The 19,423-nt window shown below is 44.4% G+C and overlaps 1 protein-coding gene across 2 annotated transcripts in view; it reads left to right on the top strand.

Annotated features, from left to right (window-relative positions):
- The first annotated feature begins 7,909 nt into the window (after positions 1-7,909).
- LRP1 (LDL receptor protein 1) overlaps positions 7,910-19,423 on the top strand; it is a 207,062-nt gene continuing 195,548 nt past the window's right edge. Inside the window, exons 1-2 of one of the 2 annotated variants that reach the window (XM_070532084.1) lie at positions 7,910-8,431; positions 10,707-10,823. In XM_070532084.1, coding sequence (XP_070388185.1) covers positions 8,293-8,431; positions 10,707-10,823 — 256 coding nt within the window. In that variant the 5' untranslated portion in view covers positions 7,910-8,292. The remainder of the gene's footprint in view (positions 8,432-10,706; positions 10,824-19,423) is intronic. The other variant, XM_070532085.1, reaches the window with a different exon arrangement.

The following is a 19,423-nucleotide window of genomic DNA, read 5'->3' as shown; positions in this document are numbered from 1 at the left end:
TGATACTTTTATTGCATTGCAGCGACAAGGCAATGGATGGATGGTATGGTTGTATGAACAAGGCATAGATGGATGGAAGGTAGGAGCGTCCCTTTTGAAACGGCGTGATGGCAGTTGCCACCACGCTCAGCTTTTTATTTTTGTTTAACTGTATTGTAAGTTATCAAAATTCACCATTTTCTTTAAATCCCTTAAATCTTCCTACAGTTTTAACCTTATGTCACCTCTCTGCTTTTTAGCCACCTATCTTCCAATCGCTTTTTGCTAATTTCCAACGCATATTTATTTACACGACTATTGTTATCTCTAAACCCTAGGGCCTCAGGAAGCGTGACTGTGCCCGCATCGACATCGGGATGGATACCATCACATCATTGATCACATTTTAGTATGAGGTGTTCTATTGTTTCTACAGATTTACCACACACAGTACATGTGTGTTCTTCTTCATTAAATTTCTTTCTTTTTATAGATGCCTGTTCTAAGACATCCTGACATAGCTTCGAAGAGTAACTGCCTCTTGAGTTATCATAAAACGTTTCCTTCGTGATCTGCTGTTTCCAGTATCGATATAGTTCCACACTATGCTTCTTTTCGATTGAATTTATCCAATTTTTACCTTCCGCGCTTTTAACCCGTCGTTCAATGCTCTGTCTTTCTTCGTCCTCGTGTCTGGCATACTTACTGGTTAGCTTCCTAGTTCTTTTCCGCCATTGTGAGTCAACGCTCTTTCTGTATAGGTATTTAAATACCTTAGCTGCCCACCTGTTATCGTCCAATTGCCTCAGGCGTTTTTCGTATAGGATGTTACTCTGAGCTTCCCGTGCTTCGAACGATTCCCAGCCCATGTCCCCCTGTACTGCTTCGTTTTTGGTTTTCCCATGGGCACCTAGTGCTAATCTTCCAACAGCTCTCTGATTTACTTCTAGTCTCGATTGGACTTCTGCCCTTAAGCACACGACCGCATTCCCGAAAGCAAGCCCCGGCACCATTACTCCCTTCCAAATACCTCTCAGTACCTAGATCATACCTGTTGTACCCCCAGAATGCCATATGTTTCATTATCCCGGCATCTCTTCGCCCTTTTGCTATGAGAGACTGTTCTTGCTTTTTCGTGTACCTCTGCCCTTTGTTTATGCATACCACGATATGTTTGTATTCGGCCACTTGGGGTACTTCATGGCCTTGTATTGTAAGCCCTGTTAGATATGGCGCCGTTTCCTGAGGCTACTTCGAGTTCCCCAAACCACTTCGAATCGCAGCACAGCTAATTGAGGAATGCAGAAGCAGGGGTGCCACATTCCTGAGGCAGGACACTTGCAAACAAGTTCGTACGCCGCCGGGATTAGAAGGGGCCATCGGACAATAGAGCCCAATCGTCACCCCTCTTCGCCTTTGAAGAAGGCATTTGCCACCACTGCGGAGCCGTACCACCGGGAGCAGGTGGGCCCTCGTACAATGGAGCATGAGCGCCCCCCCCCCCCCCCTTCTCCACCTTAGAAGAAGTGCATTGCAAGTCTGCGAGGCAAGACCGCAGAGAGCCGCCGGGTGTGACAACGCGATACGGGCGCCACCCATTGGCTGAAAATGGCGTCATCTGAGCGGACTCTCCCATTGGTCGAACATGACGCGACTTCCAGTCCTCGAAGGGTTTAAAAGAAGCATTCCAGAGAGACCAGAGCATTCCCTGATTCCCTGATTCACCTCTCTCGAACTTCTTGCCGCGGGCCGCAGCGTCCGAGTTGCTGCCGGCCCGTAATGACTGTACGAATGTTACTTGACTCTCACCTCCCTGTACATAATGTAAAATAAACCCTCCCAAGTTTGGTTTTCATCCCGAAGTCCGTCCTCCAATCCCTACAGCCCCTGATCAGTTGTATCGTTGAAAAACATCCCACCGGACTTAGCTGCACTAAAACTGAAACCTAGACTGTCTCCTTCGTCTCCACAGTAACTTACCAGAGTTTTCAAATCTTCCTGGCTATCTGCTGACAGTCCAATATCGTCCGCATACATTAAACCCGGTAGCCGTTGCTCAAAGACCTTTCCGCCTAATCTGTACGACAGATTGTACCCTAGACTGCCCCCTTGTAGCCTTCTTTCCATACTTATCACATAAAGCATGAACAGCAGCGGTGATAGAGGACAGCCTTGCCTCAATCATTTGTGCACCTCGACAGCTGTCGTACACTTAATTCCTTCCCATGTTATTTCAACATTATTTTCTGGATATATTTCCTGTAGAAAATCAGTTACCTCATGACCCATACCTTCATCTTTTAATATGTTCCACAGGAGTTTGCTGTTCACATTGTCGTATGCACCGCTTATGTCCAGGAGGGCTAAATACAGAGGTCTATTTTCCGCCTTAGCTATTTCTATGCACTGGGTAGCACGAACAGGCTATCATCTAAGCGCCTACCACTTCTGAACCCGTTCTGAAGTTCTCCGAGTATTCTATTAATTTCTACCCATGACTGCAATATTAATTTCACCGCCTGCATTGCCAGACTATATATAATTGATGTTATCGTAATTGGTCGGAAGGATTTTATGTTCGTCTTATCGCCTTCCCCTTTACAAATCAAATTCATTTCACTCTGTTTTCAGCTGTGCGGAATTTGCTTATTTGTTATGACTGCCTCCAATGCTTTTATCAGCGTTTCCTTGCTTATTGGGCCAAGTTCATTAATTAACTTGATTGGAATTTTGTCCATCCCTGTGGATGTGCCTTTTGGAACATTTGCTTCCGCCTTTTTACAGTTAAGATTGGTCAGTTCTCAGCTGTTTTCTATCGTGCTATACTGTGTTGCTTCCTCATCTGGGGCGATTACCCTATCGTCTTTCCTAAATGACTCAGCTATAACTCAACCAATGTAGTTCACAGCGTCATCTCCCTTTAAACAATTTACCTCAACATCGTGAATCTGTTCCTTCTTTCTGTGATTCGCTTTACCCAGCCAGCTTATATGGTTCCAGAATTTTCTGGACCCGCTTTAGTTGCATCGCGAACTTTAGTCATCCAACTATCAGAGGACTGCTTTATTTTAGCCTGGACGAGGACCTGCACTTGTTGTTTCTTTTGTCGATAAGATTCCCATTTTAGGCCTATTTCCTCTTCAGACAACTGCGCCCTCTTTGCTTCTCTGTGTTCCCGTGATGCCAACCGTCGTTGTTCGATGGCCTCCCTAATTTCCTTATTCCACCAACTTCGTGGCTTCCTCTTTCCTCTCCAGCGGTGTACTCCTATTACTTCTTTTATTTTTATACTAATGAGTAGTTCTAACTGATTATAATCCCACAGTTCCGTGGGATGTTTCTCTAGTGCTTCCTCTATGCCGGCCGCTATTTGCGCTATTTGTTCGTTATTTAATTTTGCCTACTCTTTTTGACTTGCCTGCATTTATCTTTTGAGCAGGGCTCCCAACTGTAGACTAATACGCTTACGGTCACTTCCGAGGCTGCACATCCCCTCTTCGTCTATTTCCATTATTGCTAGCTTGCTATACATCCCCTGCGACATTAAGCAGTAGTTAATTTGGTCGTTGGTCGTGTGATTTGTCCCTCACACCTAGTTTCTCTTTTCGCTATAACTAGGTTGTGTCGCTCACAGAAGTCCAGCATCAACTTCCCGTTACAATCTGTGTATCCATCCAGATCGTCGATGGGGCCATTCATGTCACCCAGCAGACAAATATCAGCACCTTCTCCAAACTGCTTTATATAGTCATTGAGACACTTCAGATCCTTGTTCTCTTGCCTGTATTTGTCCCCTGTCCCTAAATAAATTACTCCTATATATATAGCCATGTCTTTTTACCGGCAGTTGTACCTGATACCCAGACATGTTCTTTACAAGTTGACTTTATTATTTGCCAATTTGTTCCTTGGTGTATCAGCATACCTACACCTCCTTCCTTCCTCTCCGTTGTTGTTCTGTTGCTCCCTTCCCAGACGTAGCCTTCAATAAATGGTGGGTCTTCTAGATCCCTGAGATGTGTTTCGCATAGCGCGTATACACATACTTCTTCGTCCTTTAACTGCTGTTCTATTTCTAACCACTTCGCTCTTTTTCTACCGCCTTGCATGTTTATGTATACCTGATGCTGGTGTTAAATTTCGTTTTTGTAGTTTTCTTCCTGGACCTCCTAGTGGCCATTTTATTGGCGTCAGCCTCTGTTGTTGTACTTTCTACATTGTTTCTACGTACCCCTACGCCCTGAGCCGCAGTGGACCCCCTAAAAAGCTACTTCCCGAACTGCCAGGCGCCAGCCGATCTCGGCTCCTAGCCTTCCATTAAAGTGGATGCCCTTTCGTGTAAAGCCTCCGCCAAAGCCTGCACTATGCACTTCTCTGTTTATGTCTGCCACTTCAAAGCCTTTCTCCCTGGCTTAGCTTTCTTATCTCACGATTAACAGCCACAACGTCGTTGGTAATTTTTTCGTTCCGTCCTTGCACCTCCGGCACTGTGCATACCACGATCTGGACTTGCTGTGCTATCGCCCTTAAATCGTCAACTCCCTCCGCTAATCTTTCCACTACTTTTGCGTCTTTACCATTCAAGACATCATTTAGCCCCGCCGCTACCACTACCAAATTGCGCTCTGCAACATTCTCGGAAAGCTCGCTTTTTGTTTCTCTCAGTACTGCGCCTATTGTTTTGCCTGGGAACGTCCCGACTGATAGCCGCTTATCACCCTTTGCACTCTACATTATAGCTCCTTTGCACCTCCTCATATTTGAGTCACCACCGATAAGTACTATGGTATATTCCCTTCCTCCTTCCTAACTTCGAGATTATGCTGCCTCTTATCATTAATTGTGACCTCATTCCTTGGGGTTAGCTTGTTCCTCTCCTCTCTTCGTGCTCGCTGGCGCCCCTGTGGCTGCAGCGTCGCCTCACTCGCGGTGTGTTGCGCTGCTTCACTATAACTAAGCCGATTCCCCGGCGGCGAGCCGACGACCGCTTGCACTGCAGATGCCTCCCACTTTGCCTGTAGGGTCTACCCTACTTTCCGGGCTTTTGCCACCGGCTTGATGTCCCGACCCAAGGTATCCCCGAGCAGTGGCGCCCTCATCAAGAAAAGCGGTCGCAACTGCAAACTCGGCCGAGACGCGCCCGCCTATTTTCCGCGGCGCGACGTAGCTGGTCGCACATTGCTTTGCATCGAGCGGCCCTGACAGAGCATTCTCTACATAAAAGTAGCGAGCGCAGCGTTTTCAAGGAAGGAAACGCAAGCAAGACAGATGACGATTATGTGGCCAATATACACTCCAAAGGGTGTACATTTGCTTACACTCTACACTCTTACACTCTTAGAAATATTTACACCCTTTGGGGCGTATCTTGTCCTACAACAATAATCGTCGTCTGTCTTGCCCGCGTTTCCTTTCTTTAACGCTGCGAGCCCGGTACTTCCCAGTCACGAACGGCATGCGCGTTATCAGTGTGACGCAGCTTCTCGAAAGGAAAGTAGCGAGCGCCGAGCTTTCAAGAAAGGAAACTCGGGCAAGACAGATGACGATTATCGTTGTCGGACAAGATAAGCCCCAAAGGGGGTAAATATTTCTAAGAGTGTACACTCTTAAAACTGTTGCACCCTTTGGGGTGTAAATTTGTCCCACAACAATAATCGTCATCTGCCTTGCTTGCGTTTCCTTTCCTGAAAACTCGGCGCTCGCTACTTTCCTGTCGAGAATGCTGCGTTACACTGATAACGCGCATGCCGTTCGTGACTGGGAAGTACCAGGCTCGCCACCTTAGAGAAAGGAAACGCGGGCAAGACGGATGACGATTATTGTTGTGGGACAAGATAAGCCCCAAAGGGTGTAAACTTTTCTAAGAGTGTAGACAAAGGTACACCCTTTGGAGTGTATCTCTGCCACACAACAATAATCGTCATCTGCCTGGCTCAATTGCGTTTCCTTTCTTGAAAACGCCGAGCCCGCTACTTCCCTGTCGGGAATGCTATGTCACGATGATAACACGCATACCGTTCGTTACTGTTAAGTCCCGTGCGCACCGCGGTAAAAAAAGGAAATGCGGCCAAGACCGATTGACGAATATTGTTGTGTGGCAAATATACACTCCAAACGGTGCAACTGTTTTTAGAGTGTAAGAGTGTATGTCAGCACCGGTAGAATACAATGATTGCATGTACACCTTTCTTTTCAATGATAGTGGTGAGCTCCCAGTCAGGATCTTGCAATGCATGTCGTATGCACTCCAACTCATTTTTATTCTTCTGTACGTTTCCTTCTCATGATCAGGGTCCCCTTTGAGTTTTTGACCTAGATAAACGCACTCCTTTAAAGGCTCTAGAATCGGACTGGAGATACTACTTTCACTGCATATACGCATATGCAAAGCCCCAATTTGAGACCTATATATGCCGCATTATATATACATTTAGCGTTACATGTAAATCAAAGAAAGAAAAAGAAACTCAATGGAAACGTAATTCGACGTAATAGTTCTGCGGAATCCCGCAAGGTGGAGAGAAGTAAATAATAAAGGGGGAATGAGACATCCACCCAAACGTAGCTAAGTGCTACAAAGGAAACCCAAACTGGTTCCTCGAAAGAAAAGCTTCACAGTTGTAGTAAAATTCGTCCTGGTCTGGGACTGGAACCTGGGACCACCACCTTTCCGAGGCAGCCTCTCTACCATCCGAGCTAACCAGGAAACGCAATTCGTCGACTGACATTGTGTGCATTTTAACACTACGTCAAACATATATATTGCCTCGTGCAAAAAGAATTGCAGGCACCCCCCTCTCAAGTATTTACCAAAACGCGATCAGATGACATCTGTTGATTCTTGAGGCGTATGTAGTCACCCCTGAAGAGCACTTTCAAAGGGAAACAACTATCGATGGCATCTTTGCTAGTTGTTTCAAAAATTGAGCTCAAGATCGGAAAACGGCCGGAGGGCCAGGTTTACTTTTGTTCACGAGAATATACGTCGTACCAGTCATATCTATACGTACAGCAGCCTAATCGCTTAAAATGTGGCAATTTCCCTCCTTTATTTAAAGTATTGTGTGAGATGTATGCGCTTATCTCTATCATGCTTCATTTAGCTGTGCGAACAGGACCAGTTAGCCTCTTAAGTCCAAACGCATATTAGATCAGGCGCATACGCTTACAGAAGTTTGAACGTATAAACCCCATAACCTCTTTTTTTAATATGCTCATAGACCGAGCTGGAGGGGTCGATGTCACACACGAATTCATTGAACGACGTCACTAAACTAGTTGCGTGCGTACTAGAGCTGAGTGTTATAAATAAAGTGCGTGTTTTATATGCAGTTGGTGCGCTGGAGCTTCTCTCTTTAAATCTTAGGTTCTTTTAATCTGCCTTTAAATATATTTATTCATAGTTAAATTTTATTTATTTTTGAACCAGAGGGATAAAGACATATGGTCTGAAAATGTCTGAAAATAAGATATTGATGGTCCACATATTCAACATTACGAACAGTTCTCCTATAACGAAAGAAGTTTCGCGCGTGACCGGCGCTGGCGTACATGAATAGATGTCGTACATATATTTCATACGTATGTATGCAGTACGATATATTCAAGCTGTAGAATAATAAAAGTAACGTGTAAATTCTCCGATGGGTGCATACAACACGCATTATGTTGACAATTCCTCTAGCGAAAACCACTGTACGCGCTTCAGCCGCAGAACACGCCTGTGCAGCGTGTACGTCATGCGGCCGTTGTTTTGGCCCTGCAGGCGGTTTCAAACAAAGCAATTAGACGGCAAAAGTTCGCGGAAGAGAGTTGCAGCATCCTCGGCGGGGTGCACGAGACTCTCCAAGGTTATATGTCACGCGCATGACTGATGTGCATGCGTCGTCTTGCGCGTGTTAATGAGGAGCGATATAGGTTTGTGCATACGCTTCCTGCATGAAGAGCCCGCGAGCCCAACGATAAAGTTGCCGTGTCGTCGCAATTGTAAATCTGCGCCAGCGCACTTTATATCGCGAACCGCGCAGTTTGCTGCAACGGTTCGCAGAGACCGCGTGACGAGCGAGCGCGTCGTTTAGTTGTTTTCTCGAGCGCTGGCTGGCGCTGCAGAGCGCGGCGTTTTTTAACAGATTTAGGCCTAGCGCTCTCCAGTAGAGCTTGTGCTGTGTCGCTCGCGAGCAGCGTGACAGCAGAGACAGCAGCACCGTAGTGAAAGACGTAGTTTACTGCAGTTTTGTGCACGCGTGGTGCATCTATTGTGCGCGCTTGGTGTGCTCGTGAAGGTGGCGCGGGAATCATGCCTCGAAAAACTGCATGATCTGTGCGCGAAAACTTATTGTGATGCCCAAGCCAACGCCGATGGCTGCTGCCCCTGCCTTGGCTAGCGCCGTGGTACTCCTGACGGTGTTCACAGTCGCCCTGACAGCTGATCCAACGACAGAAACGACGCGAGGTTGGTACAGAATTGTGTTTTGACTTCCCGTGAGCGTGCTTCATCGCTCAGGTTTATTGAACGCGCGAAATATCGCACGGATCACGACTTGCAGACAACAGACGCTTTTTCAACCGTGCAGCTGACTTTTCAGAGAGAGAAAGCCCCAGTATGTAAAAGCACGCGAAGGAGATGTTTTTCTTTCGGCGGCGCCCCTTTGCGTACACTGTTTGGCTGTCTTATCACGGTGCTTTTGCATCCTGTGGTCGTAGAGCCCTGTTCAAACACTCAACTCGCCGCTTGTAAGATTGCCGTCCACTGGCACGGGAGAGTAGGAGAAACGCGTTGGAGAGTGGAGGATGTGAGGCTGTGTGTTTCTTGGGGGGCGATAATTAACACCCGCGCGAATTGTGACTCATTAGCTTATCTCGGAATTGGTTGCGCCCATGTGGTTGTCATTCCACGAGCGCCACCGCGGTCTCGTCTCCCGTTGGTGTCTCGTTCGGTCGAGTATCCGCTCTCTGTTATTATTGGCGAGGTCGTTTCCCTTCACGTGTTTTCTTCAGTCACTCGATCGGGATCAAGTGCTCCTACGCGCAGCAGGGAAGCGGTGTAGTGCGCGGTTCGCGCGGACAACCTGTCGTCCTTCGCTGTGCCACGATTTTTCGCCTAAGTTTTTGACAGACAGTGACATGGCGCATTCGCACATCTGACTGTACGCTTGCGCCATCAGCCACCGTATTCGTAGTGCTGCGGAGGCGGGATGTAGAAGCGCCGTTCGCTCATGAGAATGTTAGCATCGATCGCGGCCGTACGATGCTATCCGCTGCCACCGACTTTCGCACCCATGAACGCAACTTTTTTTCTTTACGAGGAACACAATTTATAAAGCCCGAGTCGATCAATAACTCGGGAGATTTATCTCTTTCACGCGCGTCTCCTCGATGTCTAGGAATAGCGGGTTAACACGCTGCACATATCGCGTCATCTCCACTCAAGTGCACGAGGAGCAGCTCTCAGTGCGCTTCAGTGAAGCTTTGCTCAAGCACGACAGCCCCAGTAACGCTCCCAGAACAATAATTCGTGACATCTACATTTTTGATACGCCATTTAGTTCACTCGAGTGCTGGATCAGTTTTCCAGCTGTGTAATGTACGTTACGTTACCAAAAAAAAAAAAAAAAGGATGGGGGGCAAAGCTAGTTGTAATTTCTCAGAGACCTTGTCATACAAATATCAGATTAGTTTCTCTTTTAAAAGGTGCCACATAACACCTGAAGTAGGTCACACGAATAAACGAAAATTGTGATTTTTGAAGCCAAAGCAGAATTGTTTGAATAGACAGGCCAGATACGTTCGGCATTAATCAGTCTCGCGCTGTGTGGCAGTTTATTGGTTGCTCTTTTTCTTTTTCACATAAATATTGTTAACTGTTTACAGTTGTCACTTTATCACTGGAGGTCTCAAAGCTTTTCTCCATAGTCTGCATAAAATTTCTGCTACCCTCATGCCACAATATTTTAATAGTGCTCTGTAGTTATAAATATATGTTCATATTAGTGTTATATTGTAAGGGGAAATGAATCAAATGCAGGAAGTATGCAAAGCAGCGTATTTACACGCTATTTACAAGCACATAAGTCAATGAGATGGCTGACAACTTGTGTGCAAAGCCCGCCGGCATCATCCTGCTTATTGCTCTGGCTAGTGCGGTGTTCATTTCTACACCAAATTACCTTCTGACAATATCTAGCCTAATCTTTGGATTGTTTACTGCTGAACTTGCTTCATTCAAGAACCTAGGGACTGTTCTTGCTCAGTTAGGCATTCACATGCTTATCATTTTTTCAAATAGGTAAAATGTGTGTTAGTTAGATAATCAACGTAGCATCACAAATACTGACGTACCATTTTGAAACTCCAGGTACCAAGAGAGAAAGAAAAAGTAAAAAGAAGGGTTGGAGGAATGCTTTGTCAGCTTAAGGGGTTGTAGAGCAGGCGAAAGCAAAATGTTTTCCTTGCAGACAGCAAAGAAGCTAACAGTAAACCGAGGAAAGCAACAAGATAAGCATGAGACATGACATACATTGCAAATACAAAATGGGAAGCTGGATGGCAGATCAATCAAAGCTTACTCTGGTGCAAAAGCAATGTCAGCCATGAAAGCTTGCTTTGATGCTCATTGAGCACTGCAGTTGCATTCCGCAGAACAAGTTATTTCTAAGGCAGAGGACTTTTCTGAGTCTTTATATGGCATTTGAGAAGGCCTTCATTTTTGCTGTCTCTGCTGCCTGCAGTGAAATGTCCGGATACTCAGTTTGCTTGTGCCGATGGGCAAGGCTGCATACCAAAGCAGTGGAAATGCGACTACTCCCCAGATTGTGCGGATGGCTCAGATGAGCCTGAGGACTGTGGTGAGTTACGTCAACCCTCCATTTTGTTATCTCGGTGCATTACGTGAGGTGTACTGCTTTTGCCAACTAGTGACTGTGTGCAGTTATTGAGCTGTGAGACGGCACTGGGAGGTAAAATGGTGACCCGTGAGTTGCTCATAGTTATTTTTGGGTCTACTAATGGTTGGCTACTCAGTCAAGCAGTTGCTGTTGGCTTCTGTCTGTAAAAACAACTGTGACAGCTTTTGGTGGATTTGGCAGCTTTTGTGAACATATGCAGATGCCATTGCAGAAACTTGGCCAAGTTTTTCCATCTGTAAGTACGAGCACTCAAAAGGCAGCCAATAATCAAATAATTTCTACGGAAATGCACAAAGTGGAGAAAAAATTGCCTTACGTAATTCTGCAGGACTTCTTTGCATAATTAATGTTCCAAGTTCTTGATAAACTTGCTCTTGACCTACCACCTGGTAGCTTGCATGGTAGAAAGACTGCCCTGGAAAGGCAATACTGTGTCAGGTTTGATCTCCATACTAAGAAGAATTTCTATTTAGTGGTGAACGTTTCTATCTGACAAGGGTTCTCTTTGTGGCCTTACGTTATCATTAATGTTTGAAACTCCTATATTTTGCTTTGACTCCTTAGCGGTGTGGAGAACTCTTGCTTTTTTGAATGTGGTTGTCTGGCTCCTCTCTGTCTCTGAATCTGTGGAATTGTTTTATATCATTGTTCTAATGCAATTACCTGATATCCTTTCAGTTTGTCCATAGTAGTGAGGTTTCTTATTACTTTCGTATGTTCCTAGCAGGGTCACATTTTAATTTGCAGCATAATGTAGTTGTTTTTTAAAGAACTTATTCTTTTAGACCAAAGCCTGATATTTCTGTACGTGTACTTCAGTAACATGCGTGTCAGAATCGACATTCCTATTTTTTTCTTCGTTCTGATAATTTTTTTTCTGCCTTTTATGCCTTTAACATAGATGTGGCTTTCCCATGCCACTTGGCACTGCAAAGCTTTTAACAATGGATTATATCATTGAAGGCGTAACTTTTGAGAGAGTCTATGTAAAATGCAATTCTTTTGTTAATCATTCATGGCATTCTCATCCAGATTTCAGCCATGTAGAATTAATTTTTACTGGCATTTACTTATGCATTAGTCTCGCAAAACATTTGTAATGCAGAACCGAACCCTATAGAGTTAATTTTCCACAAGGGATGTGACACCTGGTTAACTCAAATCTGTCTTGGCCAATAATTGCTCACTACTGCTCAGAGTTTTGGGTAACTGCTGAAAAGACATATGGCTTGTAATTCTATCTGTGTGTCTGTGGTCAGAAAAACAGCCATCCTGGACTGCCTGGGCCGGATGTCAAACTATCCTTATCAGAGTGACTGATAACTCAAAAGAGTTGGTTGCGTAGTCTCGTATCGCAGCTATGATGACGCTGAGTGCAACTATATTTATCTGGATGAGGACTTTCCACTTCTGTGGCTGCACAGTTAGCATATTTAGTTCTTTTTCTTACCCCACTTTTACAATGGTTACAACGCTGTCTGTGCACACATATACTGTGTTATCTGTTGTAATGTAAACAGACTCATGAAAGATCTCTTGGGGTAGACATTGCAATTCCGTCACATCACCTGGATTACTTGAAGATGCGGACATTACATGTAGGACAAATTGCAGAGTTACGTTTCATTAAATAAAAAAAATTGATATAGTAATTAGTCACAGTGTGAAAGGTGCAAACACGTAAACATGCAACTTATAGTGTATGCAAAAAGGGTGAAAGCCAGACAAAGTGCCCCTGTCTTGTCACCTGTTTTGCATACACTAAAGGCTGCATGTGCATGTGTTTGCGCTCTCGTTTGTCATTAGGATGTACTGACTCACCCAGCAACAAGTTCTGCTGGACTTCATTTCTCGTGGATTCGGCCCTTCCTTTAGCATTAATCAGGCTTCGGATTAATTTGTTTGCATTGTGTACCAATTTGCCTAGTAACAAGTTGTGCTAGTAAATAATCACCTTGGGGAGCAAGCACGTCCCACTTCCATAATTGAAACCAAAATAATATCAATTTAGCGGAAATCAAGTATTTAAAACCAGTTTTGAGAAATGTTTCAAAATCTGTGACTGAAATTAATCGCTATTCCACTTGACATTTATCACACTCCATTTTCCACAGTACTGATCAGTGTTAACTGTACCGTCAGTGTAGTTACAGTAGTTACATTTGCCCTCGTAATGCTGCTTAAAGGGATACTAAAGGCAAATATTAAGTTAAACTAAAGTGATAGGTTAGTGCTCAAGAATGTCTAAGGCGCCAATATTGTCTACAACAAAGCTTTAGTAATAGAGAAATCAAGGCAAACGTAGGACACGATTAGACTCCCCTGGGACATTCAAGTACTAGCTCGATGAAGAAGGCATTCCTCATTACAATTCTGTTACTAGTACTCAACGACTCATTGCATTCTAAGACGGAAGAAAATGCTATTGTCCAGTTCTATTCAATGTTTAGATTAAAAACCTCATTAACATTACTCTTGACAACAATGCGGGCAGTCGAAAAGTTTCGTATTCTCCACTCTGCGCTACACACACTTTCGTGTTTCAGTAATTTTGTTATGGCATAGTGCTGTGCTGGTTTTACTGGCTCACGAAACTCACACAAACTGCAAGTAGCAAAAAAATGTCATGTCGATGTGATGCTGCGGGATTCCCGAAGAGTCCATGCTGCTTGACCAAGAACAGCTGCAGTAGCGAATCCAACGCTCTGTCTTGGCTCGGTTTCTCCATGGCTGCGCACTTGTGTTTTGCACAGAAGCCCATAGTGCTGTCTGTCGGGCACCGTTTTACTCACCAGCGGCAATAAAGGGCAGCGATGTCATATGCAATGTCACCACACCTCATTCAGGGCAGGGCAATTTGAATTGTGCTGTAAGTATGTGGACTCTTCAGACGCAATTTTCTTCTAAACTAAGCCTTTTGTTGGCATGAAACAAGTGCTGCAAGGTTTCTGGAGTGGTATTTTAACAGTCCACGTTGACTTAGTATTTTCCTTTAGTGTCCCTTTAACTAGTTAGTGCAATTTATTGCAACTGAAGGCTGCCATGAGGAATAACATTGACTGTGGTATGCCGAAATATCTAGGTCATTAAGATTCACTATGATATTGAGAATTATGTAGCCCGTACAGTGCCTCTCTCTTTGGCATGCAAATGTTTTAATTTGCAAGACGTGCAGGGAAGGGAATCATGAGATAGCTGGAAGGTTCATGAACTTGCTGTGAACTTGTACTATATATGGAAAGTTCAGCAACAAGTTCCATGTGCTTTTGAAAATGCTTGTATGAACCATCAGTAAAAAAAATAAGGGATCTAAAATGCCATCCTGCAGTAACACACTTGGCAGCCTGGTGCATGAAACCATTGCAGAAAATGCTGTGATTTTGTAGAACCAGGTCTGCGTGATAAATTTCTGGTGCTGTGGCCTTAATCCTTTATAACTACAGGTAAAAGCCCATTTCACTTCACAAATTTTTCAATTCCAAAATTATAAGGACTTTAAGGGAATGCAAAAATTTCTCACTAAGAAATTTGAAAGCCATAAATTTATTTTCTTGCTTAGCTTTACATGTTGTAGACATTACGTGATCTGCGTATTTGAGCTATATTATATGTTTTGGTTTAAAATTCTTCCATATCACTGTCTTCAAATGCAGTATATAGGCAACCTTTGGAATAACGGCAGGAACATTTGCATAATTTAACCTCTTATATCTGTAATCGGCCCTTGTATAATGCACTGTGATTTACCAATTTATGCAAGACCAGCTAGCCCGAATTTCCATTTTAGTGCAGTTGAACAGAGTTTTGAGTGGTGTACACATTTAATAAACAAAGGTTGTGCTTGGTGGCCGAGAAAATAATAAACTAAAACAAGGGTATTTGCATTAACAGGGGTATTAGCATTAATCATTAAGAATGTATAGCAGGGCCCATTCTTAAAAGGAACCTGTAAACTGTAATAAAGTGAACATAACATCAACACTTCTCCAACTTTAAGCCCCAACCTCAAGGAACCGGTTTCTGATGAATTTTTGGTGTTGGCACAGGCTGGCGTATTCGTCAAAAGCAATGCGACACTGGTGGTGACACTTGCTCGATGTTGAAGTCTTGCCATGCCAGATGACAGGGATGATGCCCAAAGTGGCTAGCAAAGCAGGAAAACTGTCCGCCACTGAAAATCCATTGGAAAGTTGTTCCCTGTGGTTGGGCCTTCATTTTTAAAGAGGCTGTCGTATGAAGCTTCAGGCTGGCATCTGTGCATATGAGTATATGGCAGCCTGTAAGCCTTCTTATCATAGCTTAGCTACCCACAGGGGTGGTTTTGTGGCTATGGCGTTCTGCTGCTGAGGACAAGGTTGCAGGTTCAATTCCTACTCACGGCAGCTGTACTTCAATGGGGGCGGAAAAAAAAAAACGCCATTAGACCTGATTTAGGCACACAGTAAGAAACCAAGATGGTTAAAATTAATCTGGAGCTTTCTGCTATGGCATACCTCATAATCCAATATGCAGTTGTGGAACATTAAACCCCACATTTAGGTTTTAGTTTTATTTATAGCTCAGGCTGTTAACTAAGTGTGAACTAAGTCTTCCCTCTTAGTGGACTACATTGTAGCTGCATGAGTGTGAATGCAAGATGTATATTCTATGAGCCTTTTGCCACACAACAGATTTAAACCCGGCACAAGGCTGCAAAAACCATGGAATTCAGCAGCTGTGAATGTACACGATGCGGTCACCTTTCAAAAAAAGAAAAAAGAGAGAGAGAGAAAAAAAAAGCGATGATTACGATACTCCCTAATGCGAAATTTGAGCGTAGCTCTGTACGTGTTTTCATTTCATGATATATTGGCAGGCATGGACATTGGATTGGATTGGATTGGAGACAACTTTATTTATGCCTGCAGTTGGGTGCGCGCGTGGCACATTGCAAACGGAGCGTAGTGGGGTGTGACTGCCTCGCTAATCGGGAAATTGCGAGAGGCAGTGCATGGGTGAAACGTGGGCATGAGTCACAGCAGCCAGAGCAGACAGATTTCCATTCATGCAGAGCTCTGTTTTCATATATGGTATTGGCGGACGCGTTCGCCGCATGCTATCAGTGAACATATGAAAGTGCGCTACTCTGGTGCCATATTGTAGTGGTCGTTGCAGCAGAGCCCATGTTGCGTAGCACTATGCTTCTCTTCTCACGCTTTTGCCATACTCTCCTCCTCCGCTTTCCTTCTTGCGCTCTCCTCACTGTCGCTGTCTTTCATCCCCCGCTGCGCTTCGCATTCACTCTTTCATCCTTCGCTGTGCTCATTCGCTCAGTTATGCCGAGGGACGCTGGTGTTAAACGCAGGAATGGGTGCCCAAGAGCTGCGTTCTCATATTTTGGCTGCAAAATTATGCATCTTTAGAGTAGTTGTTCTTGCATTAATCTTAAACAGCTAATGACTGGGGGAAAACATAGCTTTTCTGACAGTGCTTTTACACCTTGTGCTGCATGAAAGAGCATAAATGTGGCTGCACTTAGTTTATGTTTTATTATTAATATTTACTTTGTTGCCCTTAATCCATTACTTATAATTCATACAAAATTTTGCTTGTTTCTGCAGGAGACCCACTTGCTAAGAGAAACGCTCTTACAGAGTGCTGGTCCAGATGCTTTGTCTCAAAAATGAGTAGATGTTTTCTTTTTATAATGACATAACAAGTTTCGCATGGTAAGTTTCCCAGACAAATAAGTTGTTGGCTGGGATGTCTTGCTAAACAAGTGCCGAAAGAAGCAATCTGGTGATTTCGACGGCAGCATTCTTTCCTTGCTTCGTTTGAATCCACATTACATTGATATAGGCATGATTTAATTTTGGTAGATGGAACAAACTGATGCCATAAAACTGGCTAAGACCCAACATGTTTTTCAGCTTCTTTGTAGAACAGAAATAATATGTTGAAGCTTCCCACATTGTAGAATTATTGTTTCCAGGGAACCCATGTGAGCCATTTGTCAGAAAGGTAGAATGATTTTAGAATGGCAAGCAAATGATGCTTTCACATGACATATATATGATGACCTGATATAGAATCGATGAAAAAGAAAACTATTCAGATGCAATGCACATGCTGGAATATATGTGAAGTGAATAATTAAATGTTATTCAACTAATTCAGTGTGTATAGCTTTTCCCGTGTAATGTGTAATTTCATACAATGTTTATGTTCATCCGCAGCCAGGGTCACAACTTTAGTGTAATCCAGTTTTTATGTTTGTGCACTGCGCAACTCACAAGCTATGTTGAAATCCAAACACCAAATCAGGTAGTTGCACAGTTTGAGACGACAAAATGACTGTGATGGCAGGATGGTGGCGACATGACCACAAAGGAAAGATGACGGCAGTATGAAGATGATGAAATGATGGCATGACGACAATTGTATAATGATGCTGGAATGGGACGATGACATGATGACGATGCATTGGCGATGTCGGTGTGATGGTGATGGCATGACGATGACGGGATGACAATTCTGTAATAATGACAATAGTGTGGCGACGATGGCATGACGACAGTAGTGTGATGACAATGGCATGACGACAATAGAATGACCAAGATGACATCATGATGACTGTACGACGATAGTGGCATGACGATGATGGAATGACGGCAGCATGATTACGGCAGTGATATGATGGTGGTATGACAACAACGCTGTGACGGTGACTGAATGATAATGGCAACATGATGACGGCGGCATGATGCCAGCGAAATTACAATGCAGTGATTGAAGCATACTGAAGGCATTATGATGACAGTATGACAATGAAGGAATGATTCCAACAGAATGTAGGCGATGAAATAAGGACAATGGATTGATGATGACGACGTGTTGGTATTGGAGCTCACGTCTGCACTTATGTACATCACCCGCCGACCCAAGCTGTCTCAGTTTGCACTATATCCACGTGGCCATGTGGCACTATGTCCGGTTTTGACCAATTGTGCTAGACAGCACCTTTGTATATATGTCCACAAGTATATCCTTAGAGATACTGACTGACCCAGGAGAGCATACAGCAGTCAGCCAGGCCTAACACGGGAACGTATTCAAAGAAAGCTTTGCTTCTAAGGTTACTGCAGCAGATATATGCGGAAATGGGTGTAAGGTAATAAAGATTGTGAACTAGTTTGTGCACAACCTGCCCTTCACATATGCAGAAAAAGCTCAGCTCCCTTCCACTCTATGAAGAAGGATGAGAAGTGAAGCTGTGTATTTGGGCCCCTTAATGACGAACTGCACCTCTGTTGCGGGTCGGCCCGGCATTGCACTTATCTTCGGGATTCGCCCACGTATGGGGAGTGCTTAACGCCTGCTTCATCTCCACCACGGGTTGGCCCGGCGTTGCACTATCTTCGAGATCGGCCCACGCATGGGGAGTGCTTAACGCCTACTTCACCTCTGCCGTGGGTCAACCCATCATTGCACTACCTTCGGGATCGGCCTGCGTATGGGGATTGCTTAACGCCTGCTTCACCTTCGCCGCGGGACGAGTCGGTATTGCACAATCTTCGGTGTTGGCCCACGTATGGAGAGTGCTTAACACGTGCTTCATCTCCGCCGCTGGTCAGCTTGGCTGTGCACTATCCCCGGGATTGGCCCACGTATGGGGAGTGCTTAACGCCTGCTTCACCTCTGCCGTAGGTCGGGCTGGTATTGCACTATCTTTGGGATCTGACCACATATGGGGAGTGCTTAACGCCTGCTTCATTTCCGCTGCGGGTCGGCCCGGCATTGCACTATCATCGTGACCGGCCCTTGTATGGGGAGTGCTTAACGCCTGCTTCACCTCCGCCGCGGGTCAGCCCGGCATTGCGCTATCTCCCGGATCAGCCCACTTTTGTGGTTTTTTTGCTTATACCACGAAAATTTCCTTGGAAGGTAGAGGTGTACGTCTTTGCAGTAAAATTACAGCTTACAAGTGAAAGTTTTTCAGTCCTTGTCAACTTTATTGACAAATAACAGAAATACGATGATGAATTAAATTATGCGCCATTCTTTTTGTGATCTAAATAAATTAATTTTGAAAAGTGGGGAAGTACTTGATGTGGAAGTTAAGCTTCTAACATAGCATCATCCATGACTCACCGCAGCAGAATATTGCACCAAGTTCTTGGTGTTGTGGGGCTAATGTCTGACCCTGGTCTGCATTCATGCATGCCTCACGGTGGTTATATGACATGTGCCTAATAAGGGGTATAGGCCAAGAATCCATGTGCATTATTACGTTTCTCCTCTTAATCCCTTCTCCCTCTTCTCATTTCTTTTTAAGCATGTAATGCTTCTTCACCTTCTGGGGCTTTTTGGAGAGGCAATTCACAGTCTAGGGATTGAAAGCAGCCTTAACTTAATTCAGTCTGTGAAGTATTTCTTCAAGACTAGTTTTGCATTCATATGGCATACAAAGGTTGATTATTTGCGGTAAGAATGAACACCAAACTATCTTTTTTTGAATTTTGCACCTCACGGCAACGCTGGCTTGCCACTATATGCCACGA

This window comes from Dermacentor albipictus, chromosome 1, assembly GCF_038994185.2.
Source record: "Dermacentor albipictus isolate Rhodes 1998 colony chromosome 1, USDA_Dalb.pri_finalv2, whole genome shotgun sequence".
NCBI lineage: Eukaryota > Metazoa > Arthropoda > Arachnida > Ixodida > Ixodidae > Dermacentor > Dermacentor albipictus.
This window is presented reverse-complemented; position numbering and strand designations above follow the sequence as displayed.